Source organism: Ambystoma mexicanum, chromosome 3q (genome assembly GCF_040938575.1).
Source record: "Ambystoma mexicanum isolate Mex_15411 chromosome 3q, UKY_AmexF1_1, whole genome shotgun sequence".
NCBI lineage: Eukaryota > Metazoa > Chordata > Amphibia > Caudata > Ambystomatidae > Ambystoma > Ambystoma mexicanum.
The window spans coordinates 1,090,827,738-1,090,851,986 of NC_090926.1; the positions used below are offsets into that span (position 1 = coordinate 1,090,827,738).

At 44.2% G+C, this 24,249-nt stretch overlaps 1 protein-coding gene across 2 annotated transcripts in view; it reads right to left on the reverse strand.

The window, feature by feature from the left end:
* Positions 1-24,249, reverse strand: part of LOC138447634 (E3 ubiquitin-protein ligase TRIM39-like) — a 218,124-nt gene that overhangs the window by 30,940 nt on the left and 162,935 nt on the right. The window contains exons 4-5 of one of the 2 annotated variants that reach the window (XM_069603837.1): positions 3,408-3,428; positions 3,290-3,316 (exon numbers count right to left, since the gene is read on the reverse strand). The exons of the other annotated variant lie outside the window; for it this stretch is intronic. Of the exons in view, the coding sequence (XP_069459938.1) occupies positions 3,290-3,316; positions 3,408-3,428 (48 nt within the window). The remainder of the gene's footprint in view (positions 1-3,289; positions 3,317-3,407; positions 3,429-24,249) is intronic. 2 annotated transcript variants of the gene reach the window in all.

A 24,249-nucleotide genomic window follows, 5' to 3' on the forward strand; every position in this document is an offset into this window, starting at 1 on the left:
GATCTTGGAGTGCAGAGTGTCCAATTTATCCAGCGTGGCCAATTAAATTTTGTTGCACCAAGCTTCATCTTTTAGGAGAGTGGGAGGAGGGGAGGCAGGGGTCTCCAGCTCTCTGAAGATGGTGAAGATTTCTTTGGTCCCTGATTTGGCATTCGCTATCCTGGCGTTGAAGGACGCTGCTTTAGCCTTAATGATCGTGCTTTTACATTCTGTGGACAGGGCCTTGAAGGCTACTTTAGTGGTGTCCTTGGGGTTGTTTTGCAACGTAGCTGTAAGAGATCATGGGAGAACCAGGCGTTAGCATGCTTCACTTTTTTGGCTTTTTTGAGGGTGAGTGGAGCTACAGTGTCAACGGCCAGGGTGATGATCCTTTTAAAGTCATTGGCGAGTACAACCGGATCATTGGAAAAGGGAGGCAATAATGCAGGCACCAGGAGATGTTGGGTGAGGTTCTCCTTCGTGAGCTGCCGAGATCTTCTGGTGAGTGCAGCAGGGAGAGGAATAGCCGGACTGGGATGACCTTTAGATGTGGTGATGTCAAATTTGATGCAATGGTGGTCAGACCATGGAATAAGGGAGATTTCTTTGACCTTTATGGTGCAGTTGTGGTGGGTGACCCAGACTAGCGTACATCCTTTAGAGTGGATGGTCTTCGAGATAGATTGGGAGAACCCAAGATTGGAGAGAGCTTTATGGAGGGCAGTGGCGTGGGAGTACTTGGGGTCATTGAGGCCGAAGTTAAAATCCCCCAAGAGGATAACTTTGGATGAGCTTTTTAAGTTGTCTGAGAGTGAGTGGATTAGTGCTTCCTGGAAGTCAGTGCTGGGTCCAGGGGGGCGCGGTAGACAACGTGGAAGGCAATGGTGGAGTTGGCTGAGAGCTTGAGTTTGAGCAGAAGGTAGTCAGAGCTCTGACCCAGGTCCCCTTGAATTCTCCTGAATGAGAGATTCTCCTTAGCAATGACAGCTACCCCCCCTCCACCTCTGTGAGAGGAGCGGTCTTGTCTGTGGATGGTGTAGCCATCTGGGATGGCAAGGGAAAGGGTGGGGCCAGATGTCTTATTTAGCCAGGTTTCACTGATGAAGAGTAGGTCAAGTTTATTCCTAGTGATATGGTTGTGAATATCAAGGGCGTGAGTTGGTAGGGAATGGGCATTAACTGAGGCACATTGAAGTGGGGTGTCAGTATCGCGCAGAGTATGATCAATAGTGGCAGCGATGGGTGGAGTTACCACAGTGGTAGTACGGAGCACATCAGTGTTATCAGGGGCAACAATCCTAGATGCTGGCAACATAGTACGGGGCACATCAGCGGTATCAGAGGCAACAATCCTAAATGCTGGCAACACAGTACAGGGCACATCAGAGGTATCAGAGGCAACAATCCTAGATGCTGGCAACACAGTACGGGGCACATCAATGTTGTCAGGGGCAACAATCCTAGATGCTGGCAACACAGTACGGGGCACATCAATGTTGTCAGGGGCAACAATCCTAGATGCTGGCAACACAGTACGGGGCACATCAAGGTTAACAGGGGCAACAATCCTAGATGCTGGCAACACAGTACGGGGCACATCAATGTTGTCAGGGGCAACAATCCTAGATGCTGGCAACACAGTACGGGGCACATCAATGTTAACAGGGGCAACAATCCTAGATGCTGGCAACACAGTTCGGGGCACATCAATGTTAACAGGGGCAACAATCCTAGATGCTGGCAACACAGTACGGGGCACATCAATGTTGTCAGGGGCAACAATCCTAGATGCTGGCAACACAGTACGGGGCACATCAATGTTGTCAGGGGCAACAATCCTAGATGCTGGCAACACAGTATGGGGCACATCAATGTTGTCAGGGGCAACAATCCTAGATGCTGGCAACACAGTAACGGGGCACATCAGTGGGATCATAGGCATTACATTGCATAAAATGCTCAGTGGCAGTACAGGGAGAATGCAATGTTGGTAAGTCATGCATAGTTACAGGTGCAATGTTATTGGTGACAGGAGGGGTTATGGCAAAGTCTGTTTTGCTGGTATGGATAAGTGATTCCAGGTGCAGAGGCGAGTCAGCGAACGTATGTCTAGTAACTGACAGAAATAGGTTGGGGCAGCAGATGGTGATGGCCGATGGGCGTTCAGAGCCGTGGCACGTGGCACTGGCGCAATGTGTTAGGCGGCCACATGACTGGTGGCTGGTGCCGGGCAGATTGGTCCTTCCAGGGGGTGGTGGAGCAAGAGCGAGCCCCTACGGCGGGGGTGGAGGGGAGAGAGGACTTGTGAAGGGTGCGGAAGCAGGGCACAGAGGTGTGGCGCCATTAAGGCACAGGGAGGAGCAAGATATCCGGGCCCCAAGGCGGGCAGATCTGCAGGAGAGGCCGGGGCAAGTCGTGAGCGGGGGGGTGGGCAGATATTCGTGAGCAGAGCCGCATTTTTATGTTTGTGAGTGAGCAGGGAAGTAAGGCTTGGGGGTTGTAGGTGAAGCCATGACCCTTACCTTGAGAGGAAGCCTGGAGACCGTGGTCACCGCGGTCGAGCAGCGCCCTGCAGCTTCGCCTGTCAGTGTGCCTCCCCATCATAAGAAGCAGGAGGGGAGGGGCAGACCCGGCAGGTGAACCAATCACGGTTGGCTGACTCATGTTGCAGGAAGGTTGTCCTGGTAATGGCCATGGCGGCCATCTTATTCTTAACGAATCTTTGCTCCTTGTGGTTGGCAGTGGGGGCAATGAGGGCAGTGGGCATCTTCAAGTGCCCCAGTGAGCCGGAGGACCTCATTGCAGTGTAAGTAGCATGAGTTCGTTGAGTGGCTCCGGCAGGCGTTCTCAAGCGCTTCTGCACTCTGATGTGCGATCCAAGAGCTGCGGAGCATATGGTGCATTACAGTCCAGGGAGGAGGGCTGTAACGGGTGTTGCGTGTCTGTCTTTCTGCTGGTGTAACTAGTTACACTAGCAGTTTAAAAACAGTCGGTCTGTTTTGCAATCTCTCAGAACTCTCTGTTCATTCATATTATTGGTTACGGGTAGAGGAGGAATCAGTCGGATTGATGTAGAGAACTCAGACATAATGATACAAGTAGTTAAAGAGGGTTTGGGAGAAGGGTGAAACTGATAACTTGGAACTGGGGAATGACTCTAATTGTCGTCTCGACCCTCGTCCTTATGCTGTCACCTGAATCCGGTGCCCATGAATCCCATGAGGGTCAATAACTAACCTTATTGACTGACACTGTTGTCATTGAGGTTACTTTAGTACTTTGTAATATTACATATGCCTACTTAACTCACCAGCAAAGCATCGTGCTTTCCTCCATTCTGAAATCAAAATAAAGTAATTGTGAGAAAAGCAAAGCATAACAATAGTAGAAAAGGAAAAGATCAAAACTGCATGAATATGCAAACCTACCGAGTTGTACGGGAAACGCCTCTGTTTTAAAACAAAATAAATATATTAGAGAGCAATGCATTCAATATAACCCAATGTAATTTGGTTTCCAATTATTTAATATTGATTTGTTCTTAGTTGTTGCATACATTTCTTTCCCTAACAGATATGGCAAATTTAACAGAGCATATGGGCACTATAATAACTTCATTCGATATAATAAACGACATTAGCCGGTCGGTCACGTGGCACAGCGAGTAGAGCGCTTGCTTTGACATCAGTGCTGACACAGGTTCGAATCCCGGCGGGTTCTTCCGAGGTCGATAAATGAGTACTACACACCGGGGGTAATAATAAGCAGCGCTCAGATACCTGAGGGTTCGTAGCACTATATAAGTGCCAAATTATTATTTATAGTTTTATGTTTTGCCATTACTCTACTTTTCATGTGGCTGTACAAGTTTCTGTCACATTGTGTGTGTGGAATTCATGAAGTAGGAATGTGAAATGTAACCTTGTGGCGTTTGTATGGACTGACGAGAAGCATGGGCGTAATTTTAGGGAGAGGACAAGGATGTACCCCCTCCTCCCCAAATTGTGTGGCTCACCATTTAGTCCCTCTCATTTGGCAAGGGCCCCTTTCCTCTAGATATCATGTCCCACTAACATATTCAGCAAAGTCACTCCACTGACAAGAATTCATCCAGTAGGATTGCCACTGAAACCTTCCTGCCTCCCACCCTCTTCCGGGAGATGGTGGAATCCATCTTGGGAAAGACTGAAGGCAAAAGTATGAAGGATAGGCCACAACAGAAGTCCCCAGGCTAAAAAGAGAGAAAGAGACAGAATGAGGGAGTAGAAAGGGGTCACAGGCAAGGCACGGAACAAGTGTCTACTGTACATACTTGGGAAGACTCCAAGTGAGCAGGGACACGTGAGGAGGTATGGCTGTCTTACGGTGTGATTACAAGTCCATGGACCAGAGAAACTAGCATTAAAGCACAAGGACGAGATAAAAACAAACAAAACATACTCCAGTGCAGGTACCCATCCTAATTGAACACGGAAATTACTAAGCACAGGAAGTAGAGTCTAGGACAGTATTCGAAAACTAGGGGATTTGCTGAGCATTGCCTACGGAACGTATAGTGTGGCCAGAATGCTGACGAAGAACACGCTCGGACTGGGCCTTAAAACTGTCTTGGGCACCAATAAAAAAGTGGCCCACACTCACAAATGTCAATTCATTACTTTTGGGACAGGCTGTTTGAGTCGTACCCAGAAGGAGTTTGGGGGTAACATGTTTTGCAAATCGTGCATTGTAAAGAATATTTGTTGAGCAACATTGGTCGCACAGAGAAACAACTCATCAAACTGGGACCAGAAAACGGCCCCATGCTGATTTAAAAAAACCGGCACCCGCTAGCATCATGGGCCTGCACTCCGGGCATTGGTCTATTTCCCTTTAGGCCAATCAGGGCCTGGATATGCAGGAAACATGAATGGCGGGAGCGCCAACGAGTATGCCCTAGTGGGTGAGGTGGCACGATGGACAACAGTGAACAACAGTGAAACATGCTAAGGGGTGCCACCCGATGGTTGCGGTCTGAAAAGATGGTTGTGCAGAGCAGGAAGACGAGAGCACTTGCACACACATGGAGCAACCGCCAGCAGATACACAAAAGGAATACTGTGTTCAAGGAATTGTGCGGACAACACATACAAAAGGATCAAGCATGTTAAATTGGTTGCATACCAGTAGGCCACATGGTCTGTGTGGGCAGGTCTTAGAAGCAGAGACAGGTTTGGTATACAGTACACCAACAGAGAATGGTCTTCAACTGCACGTGGTTAATCATGAGACAGGCACATGTCCCTGTAAGGAAGGTCAACCACATGGGCATCAATACAAAGTGGTGAGACAGTGAACAGCTCCATGAGGCAGCACAGGTCAGAACGCAGAGGCCTGCTAGAAGATGATAAGCCTTTACAGTAAAGCAAGCAGGAACTAGCACAAAGCAAGGGCCCAAGCTCCAAAGGGGTAAACAAAACGGCCACAGAAAGGTGATTCACTTATTTAATTGTTGTTGAGTGATGATTTTTGTTCAAGCTATTTCGAATTATTCCCCTTATTCATGTTCTTTTATGAGGCTTCCAAGTTGATTCCAGGAAGTGTGAGTGTTGGATGGGTCAGGGAATGTTGACACATAGGTATGCATGCATCCTACTCTTACCGCGTTCGACGCTTTGGCACATTGTGTTACCATGTGCGTGACACATGAAGAGGATATGCATGATTGTGTGGGATCTTCACAGGATAAGCCATCTTTAATCCTGCAATTGATTCATTGCCATGACATTTTAATGGACGTTTCTATAAAATGAAGTACTTTATTTAAAGAATTATAAGTATGTTTTAATGTGATTAAGGGCTTTCTATATAGCATTGGCAAGTATTCCACATCTCTTTTGTCATATTATTGCAATATCTCACACTTCCCATTTCCTTCTAAACTTCTCAAATATGTGGTTCATGCCCAAATATCTTTCTACGTTGACTCCGATTTGCTCTGTCCACCCCTTAAATATGGTTTTGCCCTTCCCACTCAAATGGTCTCACCATGCTAAACAGTCTGCTGTTCTTATCCTTGGCTCCACCTGCAGCTTTTTGCTGAGTGCATTACTACGTCCTTTATTATTTACTCTTCTCCTTCAGTATTTCTGGTTCTGTTCTTTCTTGGTTATCTTCCTATGCTCTAGCCACTTCTATTCTGTGTCTAGAACTGGCATATTATTGAGTACTGTTCTGAGTCCTTTATTGTCTATCTTCATACATCTCCTCTTCTTTACTTTGATTTTAGCTGTCACATCTATGCTTATGAATCAAAAATCTCACTTTATTTCTCTTCCTGACTTTATATTTCCTATGAGGTTTCAGATGCTTCATCACTCTCTTCATCTTAGTTCTTACACAACATACATTCTCTCCTTCCTTATACCTACTCCCAATGATGCCCTCTTTTATTTATTTCCCTCCCAAATGTATATCTCTCTCTTATTCCGCTCGTAAGAGAGTAGCATATTAAAAAATTCAATATATTTGTTAAACAAGAGAATTATTTTGAAAAGTGTTAATCGCAGGTTGCAGAACAAACACAATAAAATCTCTGCATCCAAAGATGTTTATGTAAACAAAAAACGCAGTTGTTCAAACTATTTTACATTAAACCAGCGCTAACACGTCATTTGAACAACCTGTTAGCCAAAAATGTTTTGTTATGAATTACATTGTCATCCTGTGCTATTTGGCATAGTGCCTTATTGATCAAACATGCCAGTTCATACATAAGTGACTGATAACAAAAAAATAAACAAACAAGGTGGTCAGTTCTGCTATGTGCACTTATTACATGAATGCCATAATTATTTCTTAGGATTGGGTTGTCTCAAGGATCTGTTAGGATTGAATCAGGGTAGGACCTAAACACTCTTGTTTTAAATAGTTGGGATACTCTTCTGAAATTTCACCAAAAGTAACAACACTCTGAATCCTGAGGGGGCCAGCTCCTGGAGGGATGTAGATTAACAGCATCTTGACCTGCTTGGGTAAGGAAGCAAGCACAAACTTTGATTTCTATGCCAATACTGTAGTTATAGTTTTTGGGCCTGAAAATCATCACTTTGTCAATTTTTCCAAATTCTTTTTTTGTAAGGCTTGCTTCAATAATTTGTGTATAGTTTGATTATTCTCTTTTTAATGCTCATACATTGGGCCTCATTACCAGTTTGGCGGTAGCCTTGCCGGTAAAAGTGGCTGGCTGCCACCAAACTGGTGATTTTTTCCGGCACCCGCGAATTGGCAATTACCAGGGCATTCCTGCCCCGTCGGACCCGGTATTTGCCCATTCGCGGGTGACAGAAAAAAATTCTCCCCATTCCGACTGGGAATGGGGAGGTTAGATGCACCAGCACCATTCAGAATGGTGCCGGTGCATCAGACATGCTGTGCTCGCGGGAGCCGCTCTGCCCGTCAGGTCAGACTTGACGGGCCGAAAGGCATCCGCAAGCACAACTCGTAGTTTGCTGGTCTGGGAACTATCGGTACCAAAAAGCTTACCAGAACCGTAGTTCCCGGATCGGCAAACTTCTAATGAGGCCCATTATCTCTCCAAGAGAATGCAAATACTTCAATGCTAAACAAGAGACTGAGAACATTATAAATGTGTTTGTATTTATGAGTATAAGAGACACTTGTTTGGTTAGTGATAAAACTTGTAGGAAAGATATTTATAGCATCTAATGTTTATTGTAGATAAATATATTCACCCTGATGGTACATCCATAATAATATTGCTGTACAATAATACGCTTGTCTAGGGGATAGTAATTTCCCTTGAACTAAAGTGCATAAACCCAACATTCTCCAGAACCATGCTTTGGGTACAGCACCGTTCTCTGTCGCAAAACCTGCTACATGTAGACCACCTTTGGGGTGGAGCTTAAGCTCTGGCAGGTAGGGTATGATGCAAACCATGATGCTGCTTTCTGGTTTATCTATTTTGTTTTGGTGTTCTCCCACCACGTCTTCTTTCATCCTCCTTTCTTTTAATATTTATTTGTTCTGTGCTCCTTGAGCTGAACTGCATTTTTGTGCATTGTCCATCCTGTGCCCCTAACCATGGAACACACTTCTATATTGCTTACGCTCTGCCTCTACTAATGCGTCTTTCTGAGTTGCTGTTAAAACTCATCATCTCATCTCTCCCCAATGATGAGAGTGTAACACCATGATGTTGCCCTCCTTTTGTGACTGGATCTTTCGTGATTTTGTACAGACGTTTGGCATAAAGGCAATGGAAACTAAATATAAAAGTAGCCCAGCAATGGTAGTCCAATATCCCACCCCTGCACATCAGTATTTTCACTACAAAAAAGAAATTAGTTGCCCTGGCCTCAAGATGTACAATTTAACTTCCTCTGTTGTTACGTGAATGATACCACAGACCTACCTGGGAGGTCGTCGGCAGCTAAGCACTCTTTTCGGTTCAGCAGCACTTCGCGGTTTCAGCCCTTAGCAAACAGCACCATTGCGTATCTCGATACCGGTTGGGCTTCCTTCACTTCTTGGGTCCTGCACTCTGGTGAGGGGACTCAGATCTGGTTGTCCTACTTCTGGAGGGTCCTTAAGAGACTCCTGGAGCTTCCAGCCAGATTTGTTACCGCTTCAGATGTTTCACTCGACTACGGATACTCAACCCCTTGCATTGGGCTTCCGAAGCAACAGAGAGACACAGCAAGTCGGGGGTGATGTTCCAGTGGAGTTCGTTTTGGGGTTAGTTGGTCCCACTAACCCAAAAGTAGAGGTTGTTCCATCTAGAGCTTCTCTGTCAAGGTGAAAAAGGAGTTCAGCACAGCAGCAGGGCTTCTCTGGGCAATTCAAAGGTCCAGCAGGATGCAGCAAGCTTCATTCATGGTTTCTTCATCAGGTGTTTCTCCCAGTGGTCGACCATGCCTGTAGTCCCAAAACCCTCGCCGTTTAAGCAGGTTTCATCCATTCATGCACAGCCGAGGCCATCAATCGCACAGCAGGGTGGCTGTCCTAAAATGACGGGACTAGTTGCATTCAGCATTGCTAGAGACAAAAGACATGGGAGTTTTGGTGCCCTCCTTCACATCCTGTCCTTCTAGACACACTGGAGCCAGAGGCGGGTTTCAGGGCTGAAGCCCGCCAAAGGCAAGACAAACAAAGGGCTCAAACCTGTCTCCATGCACAGAGTAAACCCCAAGAAAGAGCTCAGAAACAGAAAATGGTGAAAAAAGACGACACAGGTCATTTTGACAAAATGGTCACTCATGAGTGCTGTACTGCACCAAGGAAGTGACCAGCTGGGTTCCTTGTACTTTTCAGTGTGAGCAGTATCGAAGTTTTGCCAAATCTGTTAAATGCAGGTGCCTAACCTGGAATACCTTTGGCCATAATCATTTTTTACAGAATCCTTTGGGTATTTCAACCATTTTAGCTAGTGACATTTTTCTTTTACAAACGACTTGGCTCTCCGAATCATTTAATATGGATGGATATAATGTCCTCCACTGTTCTGCTAGACCCAATGGCAGAGGCTTGTCTCCAGGTGGCCTTGCGACTGGAACAAAAGCACATTTAAAAATTAAATGGATATTTGTGTGACGCTCCCTCACCATATGTGCTAGCAGCATGCACGGCAAGTGGTGGCTTGTCCTGTTAATTGTTAATGTACATGATCCGCCTGACGCACGGCTCACAAAAATCATTCAGGAAAAGGTCAATGCAATGGTGGTGGGGTGGTTAATCAGTATATGAGTATCCTAGAGGTAAAATTATCATCAATGGTGATTTTAATGCTCATCCTTACTTTGAAGGCCAGAGCCTAAATATCATCGATGAATATGAAGTCTTGTTGTCTTATATGATATCTACAGAATCTAATATTGATCAAGGCTGGGGAAAAATATTTGACTCATTTGATCTTGTATGCCTTAATAAGAAGTCTTTGAAGGACCATGCTCTGAAACGGACGTGGTGTAATGGCAAACATTCTTCTGTCATTGATTATGTGTTTTTGGATTGCTCACTACGTGTACAATCCAGCCCTGCTACAGTCAATGAATTGCGAGCTAGTGATTACTTTCCTATCATTTGGATGCAAATACTAAGCAGCACAAGAGACCCCAATTGCAGGGTGAATGTATAAGAGACCCGTATCATATGGTCTCATTTTAATGTAAAAACTAATTCTGCATTTATTAACCTTGACTTTGATACGTTAGAATCTTGGCTTGAAGGAAAACAGCTGGGATCTGGGTGCATTCATAATACATCTGGACAGCCACATACATTTAAATCCTTTAAGAGGAAACCCACAGCAGCACAGAGAAGGTGTATTTGATATAGGCACTCAACAACGCAAGAGGCTGTATAATAAAGAAAGAACTAAGATAAGGAACAACAGCACTTTTGCTGAGAGTGTGCAATATATATCCCTTACTACTCTTACTACTAACTTAGAAGGCGCAGGCACAGTAAATATAAAGGCAACTGGAAGTTCATCTTTGGCCTTTTGATAACCAATGATAAGAAGAAATGTTGGGCATGTTACAGGCACCATCTATCCAATGTAAGTGCTCCAGAAATCAATCCAACATCAGAAGTGGCACGGCTTGAACATGTGCCTTCCCTTTACTGCGATGATGCGTTACAAAACACCGATTGGCCTTTTAAAGATTCTGCTGTGAAGTCCATCCCAAGTTGGGACATGGACGACATGTTGGTACTGATTTACAAATTAAAGCCACCCATCGCTTCTGGCCCCAATGCTATTGCAAACACGGTTTTTAAGGCAAACCTGGAATTTTGGGCAAGACAGCTAGGGCAGTTATTTCAGGTTACCATGGCAGGTGGTTCATACCTAATAGTAATAGTTGGAGGGAGTCTATCCTGATTCCGGTTTACCAGAGGGGCGATAGGGCGGACCCCTCCAACTACAGATTACTTGCCGTGCATGACTGCAGTTCTACGCTATTTGCATCATTGTTACTGAAACAACTATCAGAGTGGGCCAAAGAGAAACATCTTCTTAGCAAGTTTCAAACTGGCGTTAGGAAGGGCCACAGCACAATCAACAACTTGTGTGTTTTACATTATTTGTGTGATGAGATCCTTAAGCAATCTAATTGGAAACTGTACATATTTTTTATTTATTTATTTCAAAAGACTTTTGGTTTATTACAAACTTTTTTCATTTTACATCAATACATTAATCAAATACACAAAGTCCCAGGTTTACCATCTTTCTTGAGAAACATGAACATCGCAAAGACCCTTTTTATATGTCTCCACCGGATTTACAGCCTTCCAAAAACCTCTTTCAGGTAGTGTATTGAGCAGAAATCTCCTTGAGAGAAGAGCACCCACAAGACCTCAGTGTCTCTGTTCGGGGACAGAGCCACGCATTTTCCTAGATGTTTTGTTCTGACATCGGTTAAACCTGTACCGAATAGTGTTAAGTGCTCCAATGTTTCGACTTGGGTCGTCTTACAGCAAAATCGGTATTCTGCAGATGGACCTTGCTTGTAAATATATAGAAGTTGCATTGTTGGCTGTGCATTAAAACTGAACCACATGAATTGTATCCTGTACCAATTATTTGGAAATGTGTTCAGATAATTGGGCAGTGAGTTGAAGGATTTGTTTTCATTTCTCATAGCTGTATAGTGTTTGCACGCATTCTACCTGCGTCTCAATCCAGTCGTCCCTCCATAATTTCCTTGTAACTTTGTCGGGATTGATGATCAAATTGTCTGTCTCCATTTGCAAGTGAGTCAAGTGTGCTTGGCATAGTTTTTCCCATCCGGTCAGCAAGTCGGATCTACCGCTCTTCAAGTTCTTTTCTAGAATTGGATAAGGCCTCGCTGTAGATGCCAATGTGCATTTCCTATAGAGTGACAGTGATTTCCATGCTACTCTCACAAGTAGCGATGCCAGCCCCAGTTCATATCGGATGACCACAGTTGAAATTAGGTTTGACAGTCCTAACCATTTTCTCCAGAAAGTTCCTTCTAGTTTGGTCCAAAGTTCGCTCGGTGTACATAAGAACCTTTCAGCTCCATATAATAGTGCCGGTGTAACTTTGGCTTTATAAAATGTCAAGAGAGATTAACATCCTTAGTTTCATCTTTAGGGCAGACTGTCTTGGTAGGTCCGCCTTACTGGTGTTAACCAATAGGCCTAAATAGAGTACGTCTTTGACAATAGACAATAGTCAGTGGGTGCTTGTTCATGTACCCTTTTAAAAGCGATGCCCCATCGAGATTGGCATGGACCAAGTACCATTATGTTGGTCTTTGTTGCATTAATTACGGGGCCATTCGCTCAAAGGTAATCCTCCGGACTTTTCAGTGTCCTTTGTAAGCCAATTGGTGTGGTGTCAATAAGCACCACATTGTCAGCGTGGAGAATTTGTGGGAGATGCTGGGCTTCTATTTTAGGATGAAAGGTACGCCTCTTGTACATGTGAATCTCCATGTCTGATAGGAATAAGTTAAACAAAGTTGCAGACAGCGGGCAACCTTCTTTCAGTCCTTTATAGGTGTTTATTTTTTTTTACAGTGCTCCTTGAGCACTGAGGCAAATTCTTATGTTCGTTTCGCTGTAGAGAGATTTGATTGCCGCTAAAATGTCTGAGGGACAAAGCCAGGCTTCCATCTTTGCCCATAACTGTTAACGATTGATGCTGTCAAAGGCTTTACTCAAGTCTATGAAAGCAAGATATGTTAATGTTATCTTTTTGGGCCTTTGCTTTCAAAAGTTTATTAGAAGTTATTTAACTCTGTGCCGACTCATTTGGTAAATCCTGTTTGTCAGGGGTCATCTCGCTCTTTGACGGTCATCCAGGCCTGTTGTTGTCATAAGAGAAAGGCTGCTAAAAGTTTGCGTACATCGTCTATCAGGCGATAATTTGACGGATTGTCCCTAAGGCCTTTCTTATAAATCGGGACAATGATTGCTGATCTCCAAGAGCTAGGCATCACTTCCGACTTCATTATCTGGTCAAATAATTTCAAGATAAAGGGCACCCACACTTCTGGGGCAGCCTTGAGCAAGGTGTTTGAAATGCCTTCTGGGCTGGGGGCTCTGGAGTTGTTTTTTAAAGGGGAAGCACCTTGTCTAGTAAGTCAATTTGGAAGTTCCATCCAGATATGGTGTTGCGCTTGGAATAATAATTTGTGTCTCTCGTCTGATCAAATGATTTTTTTAAATAATCAACCTATACTTCTTCAGGAATTACATTCGCCATGGCCGTGACGTTAAGGGCCTTAGTGCTTTTAAATAGTGGCCATGTTGTTTGTGCTTCTTTCTTAGGGTGCTCTCGTCTTTCAGCATGAGTTCAGCTTCACTTCGGAGGATCTCAGCATTGTGTCTGCTTAACCAGTTTGTATATATGTGTTTCTTTTTTTTGTAATGTTTTGCAACAAGCGGCCATTGTCATGTGCTTAATCCGTTTCAGATCTCTATGTAGGAGTTTTGGGATCCGAGCCATGTTTGTGAGGTAACACTCAATTTTTGGCTTGTTGGTCGTTAGTTCTAAATTGGAGCAATAAGGGTAAGAAATCTACCTCACCTCTAGTTTTCAGCTGGTTTGCAAAGTTCTCTGAGAAGATTTTGATATTTTTCCTTTGCAGCCTTAAGTGGTTAAGTCCCTGGTTAATTTCGATGTCGCCTTTCCAAAGGTCAGGGTTTGTAAGCGCTTTTGAGTTCTAGGATAGATGGAGTAACGCGTGATTGCTTGCCTCTTTGTGGATGACCTGAAATTATGTTACATCAGGGATTAAACAGCTGGCTACAAAAATGTAATCCAATACGCTGCAGGAGATGCCATTAGAACACGTTGGTTTATTAGGACGATTGCCATCTGTTTGTCCATTCATCATCACTTCTATTAGTTCAGCTGCTCTCCATTCACCTTTTCATTGTGGTAGGTCTCAACTAACATTAAAACAAGGGCAATTCAAGTCGCCTCCTGCTATTATGAAGTGGGGATTGTAAATGGCAGAGCCTTCGTCAATCCTGGTAGTAATCACTTTAATGAAGTCACGGACACTGATCACCTTCGGATTCCAATACGCATTGAGTATTAGGCCTCAATGTGATTCTTCATGTCTTGAGGTTTACAGGTGTTTCCAGTTATTGTAGAAAATGATTAGGACTGTCTAAATATTCAATCCTGCAGATGTAATTGTCCTTTATCATTGTCAATAGCCCAGATGCTGGATGCCCTCTCATGCAGCTGTTTGCAGGATTAAGTAGATAGATGTTTCCGTCTAATGTGGCTTGGTATTGTAACCAGGTTTCCTGCAGGCATATGATATGCAGCTCTCCAGATGAGAGGTCGGTGTCTTTGGGCAAATGTGCGAAACCTCTTGTATTCCAGAACGCTACTTTTGATTGCTCGTTTGGTTGGTAATTATACATTGTGTTCATTAGCCGTTGGTCTTTGTGTACCGCCTGCTGCAGCAGTTTGTCAGCTTTAGTAGCAGGAGTAAGCAGAGAGACCTTTCTTAGAGCATTGTCGTTAGTGACAGTTATTGCTATCTGGCTGACCAAGGCAGCGGGTTCGAGCGGCACCAACGTCTTTTTTTATTTTTGACTCCACGTAGCAATTTCCGTTGTTATCCGGAAAATATGTTTTTTGGGTCATCTTCTTTGCCGACTCTCTACATTTGGTAAAATGACAGTCATTTGCGACATTATGCCAAATCGTGGTGGATAGACTTAAGGGAGATGATATTTCTGTACATTCAAAGCCCATTGGTAGAAGGAGGCACGCCATTTCTAACAATGAAGGCTTAATAGAGTTAGCTCTCAGATGCAGAATCACCCTGCCTGTTATGTGCTCTGTTGTAAACTCTATGATTTTAATATCCTCTGAGCACAGAAAGCATAGTATGGGGATGTTGTAGTGTAGTCTTAAAACATTGGCTTGATTTAATATTAACTGGTCTCTCGGTGGTAAAAGACGTTCTAGTATAACCAACGGATCGGAAATGTCTTTTCAAACGTCGTCAGCTTGACTTGTTGAAGGGAGCTGTGTTGTGCCTTATACCAGTCATAAGCATTTCCGGGTTGGTTCCATATATCTGGCTGAGAGGGAAATCTTTGTCGGTACGTTTCTTGAATCTTATTCAGTGCTGCTTTGGAGATGGCATTCCTTCTTTTCTCAGCCAATGTTAAAACGTGTCAGACTGTCTTTGCTTGCATTGGATCGTTGATATTAATGGAAAGAAGGGTCTCTTTGGCGCCTAAAAGAGGCCCGTGTCAGTGTTTGGAAGTGCAGAGCAATCTACATCAATCCGGGTCATCATCTGATGAGCCGGCCCAGGCTTGTCACTGATTATCTGCTCATCCTCAATCATGTTTGTGCAAAAGTCCAAGCAGTCTGCTTCTTCGCTGCCAGTGGAGTTGATATCCGTAAAGCACCTTGTCTCTAAGAGGCAGAGCTCTAAATTACCAGATGTTTTTCCAGTGTTAGACTTCCAGAGGGAAGTTAGTTCCAAAGCGTTTACACCCTGCATGGCCGGAGACATCAGCAAATTACAAATACATTTCCGTGCCTGATCTGAGTTTTTATTTTTTGGCATGTGCTGGTTTTTAGTTTTTTTTTTCTCAAAAAGGATTTGTTTTGGTGACAAGCGAGACAATTTACGTTCTTTCCTTTTTGGTCTGGCAAAGAATGGGTGACACGTGTCTGATGAGTTATGTAGCAGTTGATTCTTTCCTAAATGAGACCCAACGCTAGAGGAGACTCTGTGACTAATGTCCACCTCTTCTATCTGATCTTCAGTGTCCTGGGACGGCGCTGTCTCAGATATGTGTGGCAGAGTGGACGGCAATAAGGTCTGTTGAGCTGGGATGTTTACTTCTTTCTCTGTCACGGTTTGCTGCGGGTGTTATTCTTATATGCACACAGGAGGGTTGAGACACCTTTTCCTTCCTTAATTGTGGACTCGCTGGTGGAATCAGCCACATCCTTTTTGAAGCTCTGCTTCAATGGCTTTAAGTGGAGAAGATCCATGACTGAATTCAAAAGGCATTTTTTTGTCTGCCCTTTCTAATTCTAGCGCGTCTTCCAGTTGTCTTCTGATCATATTAGCACATGTCATTTCCTGCTCCTCTCGAGTTTGGAGCGACGTGATGAAGGAGTCAATATAGATAATTTTAGAGTCGATCAAGGCCAGCAGTGTCGCCTGATCTTTGGTGTTTTCGACTGATTTCCACATATAACTTCACAAACTGAGTTAATTAAATAGTCAGCGCTGCCATCGGGTTGCAGTGGGCCTTCACTGAGAATGAGTTAGAGTCAAAAATGGTTTCAATAGATGGTTTTGGAAGGTCATCTTTGATATCAATGATTGGCCTCTCTGAAGGATGATAGGGCTCTTTAGGGAGTGCATAAAGGGCACTCAGTTCAGACGAGGCCTTGTCAAAGGTTTCTCTCTCAGTGGTGTAATTTTGCACAATTTAGGGGTTATGGTTGAATTTGTGAAGTGTGAGCTTTTTTCTTAATTACCTTCAGAGACAGCTCCTGTGTATTCATCTCATTTTGGCAAGGGACCAAGTTTATGTCGGAAGCTTGTGTTGCATTAGCGCGGCTGAATATGCCACCAGCTGGACAGTAGATTGATGCAGTCACGAGGGAGGTATTAGGCTTGATTGTTCGCATGCTTTGCAATGCGCCTCTTTCTCTCGGGCAGGACTATCTATTCGCACATGCAAGGGCTCATTAGACTCCATGGCAGAATTTATATTTGGATCCCCAGCTAGGGGCTTACGTGCTTGATTAGGGACTGATGTGTCGACATTCGCCTGTATGTTGGTGGACCTCGGATTAGTGGGACTACTTGCACTGTTGGATTCTCTGCATGTAGTCATGTTCGTTGGAGAGGTAAAGGCTTGGTCCATATCCGCTAATGTACAATCCGTCTGCAGGATCTCTGCATCGGTGAGATCAAGTGATAGGGATTCATTCGACGTAGCTTTCTTTGGATTGTTTGTCCATGGGGAGAGTTTAAGGGGCGCTGCATGTTGTTAGGGTTGGCTCTTATACTTGCATGTGTGCTGAGCCAGGATTGATGTCACCATCAGAATGTAGGCTGTGAGTCTGGAGTGTGAGATTAGAATGTTTGGGGTTGAATGGGTTCTAACCCAGGCAGTTAGATTATGTGAGCCTGGGTGGTGGGAGCCAGTGGGCTCCTGTCCCTTTCCTCTTTATCTCCTAATGACTTGTTGACATCTGATCCTGTAACCTAAGAAGCTAATAAAGTAACCACTATGCGTACCTGGCCTGTGTATCCTGAGTGTCCCTTGGAGTGAACCCTATGACCAAGAGCCGGTCATAACAATTGGCGACGAGGATGGTCCAAGGTATGGTGAAGGAGGACCTTGGAGTGGACACCATGTGAAGCAAAAGGAGATGCAGGTACCTGTGTGATGTCATGTGAGAGAGGAGAAGAGACTATGCTGCGGGGGGTGCAGGCAAGAGGACAAGTGAATGAAAGGAGAGAGGGAGAGCCCACTGCCCCCCATAGACTGTTTGCGCCCATCACCCAGGGCTGTTTGAGCCAGTCCACCAGGGCTGGAAGGGGCAGCCTGTCAGAGGAGACCCCTGGGAAGAAGGAAGAGTGCCCTGTTTGAGGCCAGGAGTCATTAGAGGCTGTCCAAGAGTCTGGAGAAATGGAAAGCACCCAGGGCTGGAAGGGACAGCCTGTCAGAGGAGACCCCTGGGAAGAAGGGAGAGTGCCCTGTTTGAGGCCAGGAGTCATTAGAGGCTGTCCAAGAGTCTGGAGAAATGGAAAGCACCCAGGGCTGTTGGAGTCAGCCACCATGTACTGCTTTAGACAGCCACCAAGTACTGCTTTAGTCAGCCCCCAGGGCTGTTGCAGGCGACCACCCAGGGGTGTCAGAAGCATCCTGCCCCATGGAGCCTGGGGCAAGGATGGCCTGTTGGAGTCTGCCAGGAACAGGCCCCCTGGTACATGAGGAGACATTGGCAGGGTTGCATGAGGCTGCCCAAGTGTGCCACCATTTCTGGAGTGACTATGCCAGCATTATTTAAAAAGGGGAAGTGTAATTTCCATGCCAAGTAAGCGTAATTGTGCCTTTTATGCACCTGGAGGCTAAAGGTTTTAAAGAGAATAGACGCTATGCTGATTTGGTCTGAGGTGGGGACCATGCAATGAGAAAATGGTTACTGTTTGGGTTTGGGTATGATAGTAGTTTTTGGGGATGATTAGTTTATGCTTGCAGAAGAAATTTTGGAGTTTCATTTAAAAGTAAAATGTCATAATGGATTGAGCAATGATGTGGCAAGCAGTGACTGAAGAGTACTGTTGTGCATTAGTAGTGAATTAACATGAGAAGTATTAGTGAGAATGATGTTGCACTGAGAATAGGAGATGCATTTTATTTTAGATGTAACCATTTTGAGGCATTGCAGGTTGGTTTTAGAGTTGGCCCCAGTTGGCAACATGGGCATTTAGGTCTCATTTAAAGTCGGTTTCCACATTTGTGTTGTGACAGGGGTTGTGTGTGAGTGGCACATATGAGGTTGATTGAGGTGGACAATCAAAGGGTGTTGATCCTATTATGCTTAGTATAACGTTTTGAGGCATTTTAGCATATTAGGTTACCTGTTTAATGGCGACATGGACTTTTAGAAAATGTGACTTGGATGTACTATGTTTCAATGTTCTGATCATCCTAAGACTATGTTTTGCTTGTGTGTGTGTGGTGTGAGATTTGTGATCTTAAAGCACAATAAGAGTGATGTTGGTCATTAATGGTTACCACAATCTTTGAGTCATTTCAGCATTTAGAGTTGCCCATGCTTTGGCAACATGGACTTTTAGGAAATGAGATCTGCAATTTATAATGTGATTATTGATATGTCATTGCAATGCTTACTATAACCATTTTTGAGGCATTGTAGGCGTGATGTTCTGTTTGTGCGTGTATGGATGTGCAACCCATGATGACTGCCAGAGTGACTGCAGCGCTCCTTAGCAGTTAACATTCTATGCCGGGGTTGTCTGTATTTTGAACCCTGTGTTTGTGTGTGTGTTGTAGCAGTATGTGAATGTTTTAGTGTTGGTGCATGACCAGTGTTGGGTTTTGAAATCTTTTTTATTATTTTTTGGAATATGTTTTAATTGATGTACATGACCAGGGTTGGTCAGGGGACTCTGCGGAGTTGGAGGTGTTTGGTGTTTTGAGGCCCTGTGGGGTTAGTGATGTTACTAGTGGTAGGCTAGTATAGAAGCTAGTTGGAACTTTGATTAATTGGTTAGTGACTCTGAGGGGTCCAGAGGTACCTAGTAGGAGACTAGTACCATAAGCTTTGCAAAGCTGTGTTTTTGTGATGATTGGTGGCTCTGAGGAGTTCACATGAAACCTAGTGAAGCTTTTATGTTGCTTTGGATTGTGGCTCTGCGGAGCAGTCCAGAGGCATCTAGCAGGGGACTAGTGCCTGAAGCTGTGTGAAGCTTCTATGTTGTTTTTGAAGGTGTCTAGCTCTGCAGAGTTTACTTGAAGCTGTGTGAAGCTTTTATGTTGTTTTGGATTGTGGCTCTGCGGAGCAGTCCAGAGGCATCTACCAGGGGACTAGTGCCTGAAGCTGTGTGAAGCTTCTATGTTGTTTTTGAAGGTGTCTAGCTCTGCGGAGTTTACTTGAAGCTGTGTGAAGCTTTGATGTTTTTGGTGACCCTGGAGTTGTTAAGGTCCAGGGATTGCTGGAGATGCAAGTTACATTGCATTTAGTGTTTTCTTTTAACTTTAGGTGACTTTTGGAATTGTTCTTGAGTCCGCTCTTGATTAATTTCAGAAGCCTGGCAACGTTTCATCTGCAGCTGTGTTCACTTTGGGGTGTTTATTTGGTTTTGAAGGGCTCATTTGTCTGGCCAACATTTGTAGCATTATGTTGGTGGTGGTTGTTTAGTGACAGCTGGTTGCGTTTCTTTATTGGTGTGATGAGGTGAGTGACTGGTGATTAGGCGTGTCTGTGTTGCTTGAATTTTGGAATGGATTTGACAGCGGCATGAGTTGTGACTGTGGTTTCTTGGTGACCCAGGTAGATTGTTGGGTTGTTAGTAAGTATCTTGCGCAGTTATGACAGTACCTGGTTTTTCCCGGTTTTGGGAGTTAGTACTCGGAAGTGGCAGTCCGAGGTTCCTTTGTGGCAGAGAGGAACGGAAGGAGCTTTGTGTTTGGTTGGTCTTGGTAGTGTTGTGGTTTGTTTGCCGAGGTGGGCGGTTAGTGCTCGAAAGTGGCAGTTCAAGGTTCCTTTGTGGCAGGCGGGAACGGAAGGTGATTTGTGATGTTTTGATTGGTTAGGAATGTTAGTTGTGGCGGCTGGGACTGTCATAGGATGTTAGTTACGCCTGTTTGTTCAATCTCTGGGGTTAGCGGAACTCTGCTGAGAGTGAGGTGTGTCTTGCTGTTGTGAAAGTGTGTGTTGTTCTTTATGCAAGAGGAGGAGGTGTTAGGGTTGCTTTCTCTAAGTGTGTGTTTGAGGTGTGTTTGTTTGTTGTAGGAAAGGAGGTGTTAGGGTTGGCTCTTATACTTGCATGTGTGCTGAGCCAGGATTGATGTCACCATCAGAATGTAAGCTGTGAGTCTGGAGTGTGAGATTAGAATGTTTGGGGTTGAATGGGTTCTAACCCAGGCAGTTAGATTATGTGAGCCTGGGTGGTGGGAGCCAGTGGGCTCCTGTCCCTTTCCTCTTTATCTCCTAATGACTTGTTGACATCTGATCCTGTAACCTAAGAAGCTAATAAAGTAACCACTATGCGTACCTGGCCTGTGTATCCTGAGTGTCCCTTGGAGTGAACCCTATGACCAAGAGCCGGTCATAACACCTGTAAACTGTATATATGTTTTGTAGACTTCTCAAAGTTTCCCACCCTCTGTTGTGGCTAAAACGTAGAACTTGGGGGGTGGATCTCACGCTTTTGTATTTTATTCAGTCCTTACACAGCGATACTAGAATGACCGTATGACTGAGCCAAGATGGATTTCTTTCTAAGCAGATAGGCACAAACCGGGGAATGAAGCAGGGTGTGTTTTGGCACCCCTGCTTTTAAATCTCTATATCTCAAACATGGATAGTGCCCTTGGTTTGGTGTGTAACTTTCCTCCTGGCATAGGAAATGTAACGGTGCCATGGATATCATATTCAGGTGTGTAACTTTCCTCCTGGCATAGGAAATGTAACGGTGCCATGGATATCATATTCAGGTGTGTAACTCTCCTCCTGGCATAGGAAATGTAACGGTGCCATGGATATCATATTCAGGTGTGTAACTTTCCTCCTGGCATAGGAAATGTAACGGTGCCATGGATATCATATTCAGGCGACACTGTTTTAATTGATTGTACATTTATTGGTATGCAGCGGTCTATTAGCGCACTCTCTCCTTATTCTTCCTTAAATCAATTGTCCATTAATGAAGCTAAAACTGAAATATTGATAATGGGCAAAAGATGTACCGTATGAAGTAGGTTTGTTTGGAAATTAGGTCAGCATCCTTTTGAAGTGGTCGACAGTTATCTATATTTTGTATTTCCCAAAAAATCCTTTCCTTTTAAATCCTTCTATGAAGACCACATTTGGAAGAAGTGGGTGGTAATAAAAATATGTATTACACAGAAAGGCGTCAACAACATTGAGTGGATGCTGTCTATCTATCACACAAGGATAGTACCTGGCCTGCTCTACTGTCTCGAGTTATTACTAGCGAAATGCGTAAAATAGCTCTTTTGGATGGAAGGATAAATATTGCGCTCCATCCTGGACGTTCCTCAATCGGTCCCAGTCGAGGCAGCAAGAAGTGAGCTGGGGGTTCTGTCCATTAGATCTCGCTGGTATATCCAGCGTTGTAAACTCTATAGTCAGCTCATTGCTTGCTTGCCAGGTGACCAAACTTGAATGGGGCTTGTATCCTCTCGCATCAGGGTGCCTTGTGGGAATGGAATTCCTAATGCCTTGAGGGATATTGCTATGACCCACTTTGCTAATGTCATCTTCTCTGCTGACCAAATGCTGTCTCTCCCTAATACCTGGTTTATACTAAAATAAAAGGTCATTATATTAGGACAGCGTTGAGAATATAACCACGTTACAGCTGAAGAAATGCTGCAGTAAATACATCCTTCAGAGCCGTCAGCTTGGTATTCCATCTTCATATCTTACCACGCTATGTGATGGACAACTGAGAAGGCTTATAGCCTACTTATGTGTCAACATTCTTCAGCCTCGGGAGCATACTAGTAGCTAAATATCCCTGTTGAAGAGCGAAGCTGCAGGCTTTGTAAATTTGCAGTGGAATCTTCTCATCATATTCTAACTATGTGCCCTATTCTTCAGCCCTTTCATGAAAAGAATATTGAGACTTGTCAACAAATATACATTTCATAAGGTCAGACCAATTTTGGAGTTCATTATATTCTGCTAAATGTATTTATTTATAAATGGTGCACATTCCTAGCTCTACCTGCAATGTTTTAACTGTGTTTTTCTCCACTTTTTAATTGTTTCAATGGAGGATTTTATGATTTGTTATTGTAACTATGTGAAGTATTATCAAGATATATTCATTGTTTTGTATGTATGTGCTTAAGGTTATGATTAGCCAAGCAGCACTTAATACATTTTTTTTTAAAATAAGTCAAAGGTGTAACCGTTTTTCACAGAAGATAAACATCAACAACCAAATCTGGCCATTTGCACATTCTGCCATAAAAATGGATGGTGTGCTGAGGGAAGGCAGGGACCGCCTTAGGCAGTCTTCTATGCGATCCCATGGGCAGAAGCAGTATGCATAGGCATTCAAAGTAGTCAAATGTTCTGAGGTTCATTCCTCCCCATACCAGCAGGCAGGAAGCCTATCTCCATTAGTCCACACAATTACCCATGAAAATGCTTCAGCTCTATCGGTGTTGTGTAGTAGGACACAAAGCTCTGCCCCCTGTACCCTAGTGGCATATAGTAGCGAACCCTCATTGTCTCAGGGCAGCTTTACACAAGCGTGTCGGCACAGCCAAACATTTCACATGCCCCACGGCGAATGGTGGCTGCTTGATGATAACATTTGGCATAGACCTCTGGAATTCTGGCTTTATTTATTTATTTGTTAAGCGCCAACAGCCCGTAGGCATCAGGGCTCTACATAAAACGAAAACAGCAACACTGAAACGGACATAACAGGCAAAGATCAATGGCAACGCCTCCGCACCAATAAGGGCGTGTTTATACAAAAAGAAGGGTCTTCAGCCCTTTCCTGAAAACGAGGTAATGTTTCTCTGTCCGCAAGTTCACAGGCAGCTCATTCCATGTCTGGGCCAGCAAAACAGGAAAAGTATGCCCCACCCCCCGGGACCGCCCGAACCAGGGGATACATAAGCGGGATGTATCTGATGATTTTACGTTGTGAACTGGTTGGTAAATGACCAACCTGTCTCTCAGATAATACGGTGCATGGCCAGAGAGACATCTATGCCCCACCTTGAACTGTATTTTCTCAGCCAACGGGAGCCATGCAGGTTCTTTCTAGCTTCGGACACCCGTTCTCAGCAGGCGATATTGCACACCAGTCGGACAGCGTCATTTTGAATTCTGTAGTCTTCTCAGGCAGTCCTTACTAGCGCCAGCAAGCAGTGAATTACAATAATCCAGCCTGGGAAGCACAATTATTGTTACAAGCTTTTTGCATTTTTTTTGGGAAACTAATGGACAGATCTGTCTCAATACCTTCAATTAATATGTCGAGTTTTTACCACATAGTTTACATGGGCATCTGCATTCAAAGAATCTTCCATACGCCTGGCTCAGCACACCCCTAGCATGTGGTGACCCGTGGACCCTAAGCCCAGTTTTGGACATGTTTAAACAAAGCCAATTTGTAGACATCCAATCTTTGTCAAATATGTGGTATTTAACTTAGCTTGATCTAACTCATGGTCAATGCAAAGCTCCATAGTTAACTGAAAGTCATCCGCCTAATTACGAAATTGGATGCCCAAACTCTCCAATTTAGCACATAAGGGCTTAATATATATATATTAAACAGTTAGGGAGAAAGGCACGCACCCTGCGCTAATACACAATAAATCTGAGCAGGTTCCCATGAGGCATCACCCCAACATACTCTTCACTAGCGACCAGAGAGAAACGAGTCCATCCACTCAACAGCTTTATCAGAACAATTCCCAGTAAGTGACAAGGCACTCAACAACTATTTATGGTCAAGTAGGTCATAAGCTGCTGATAAATACAAA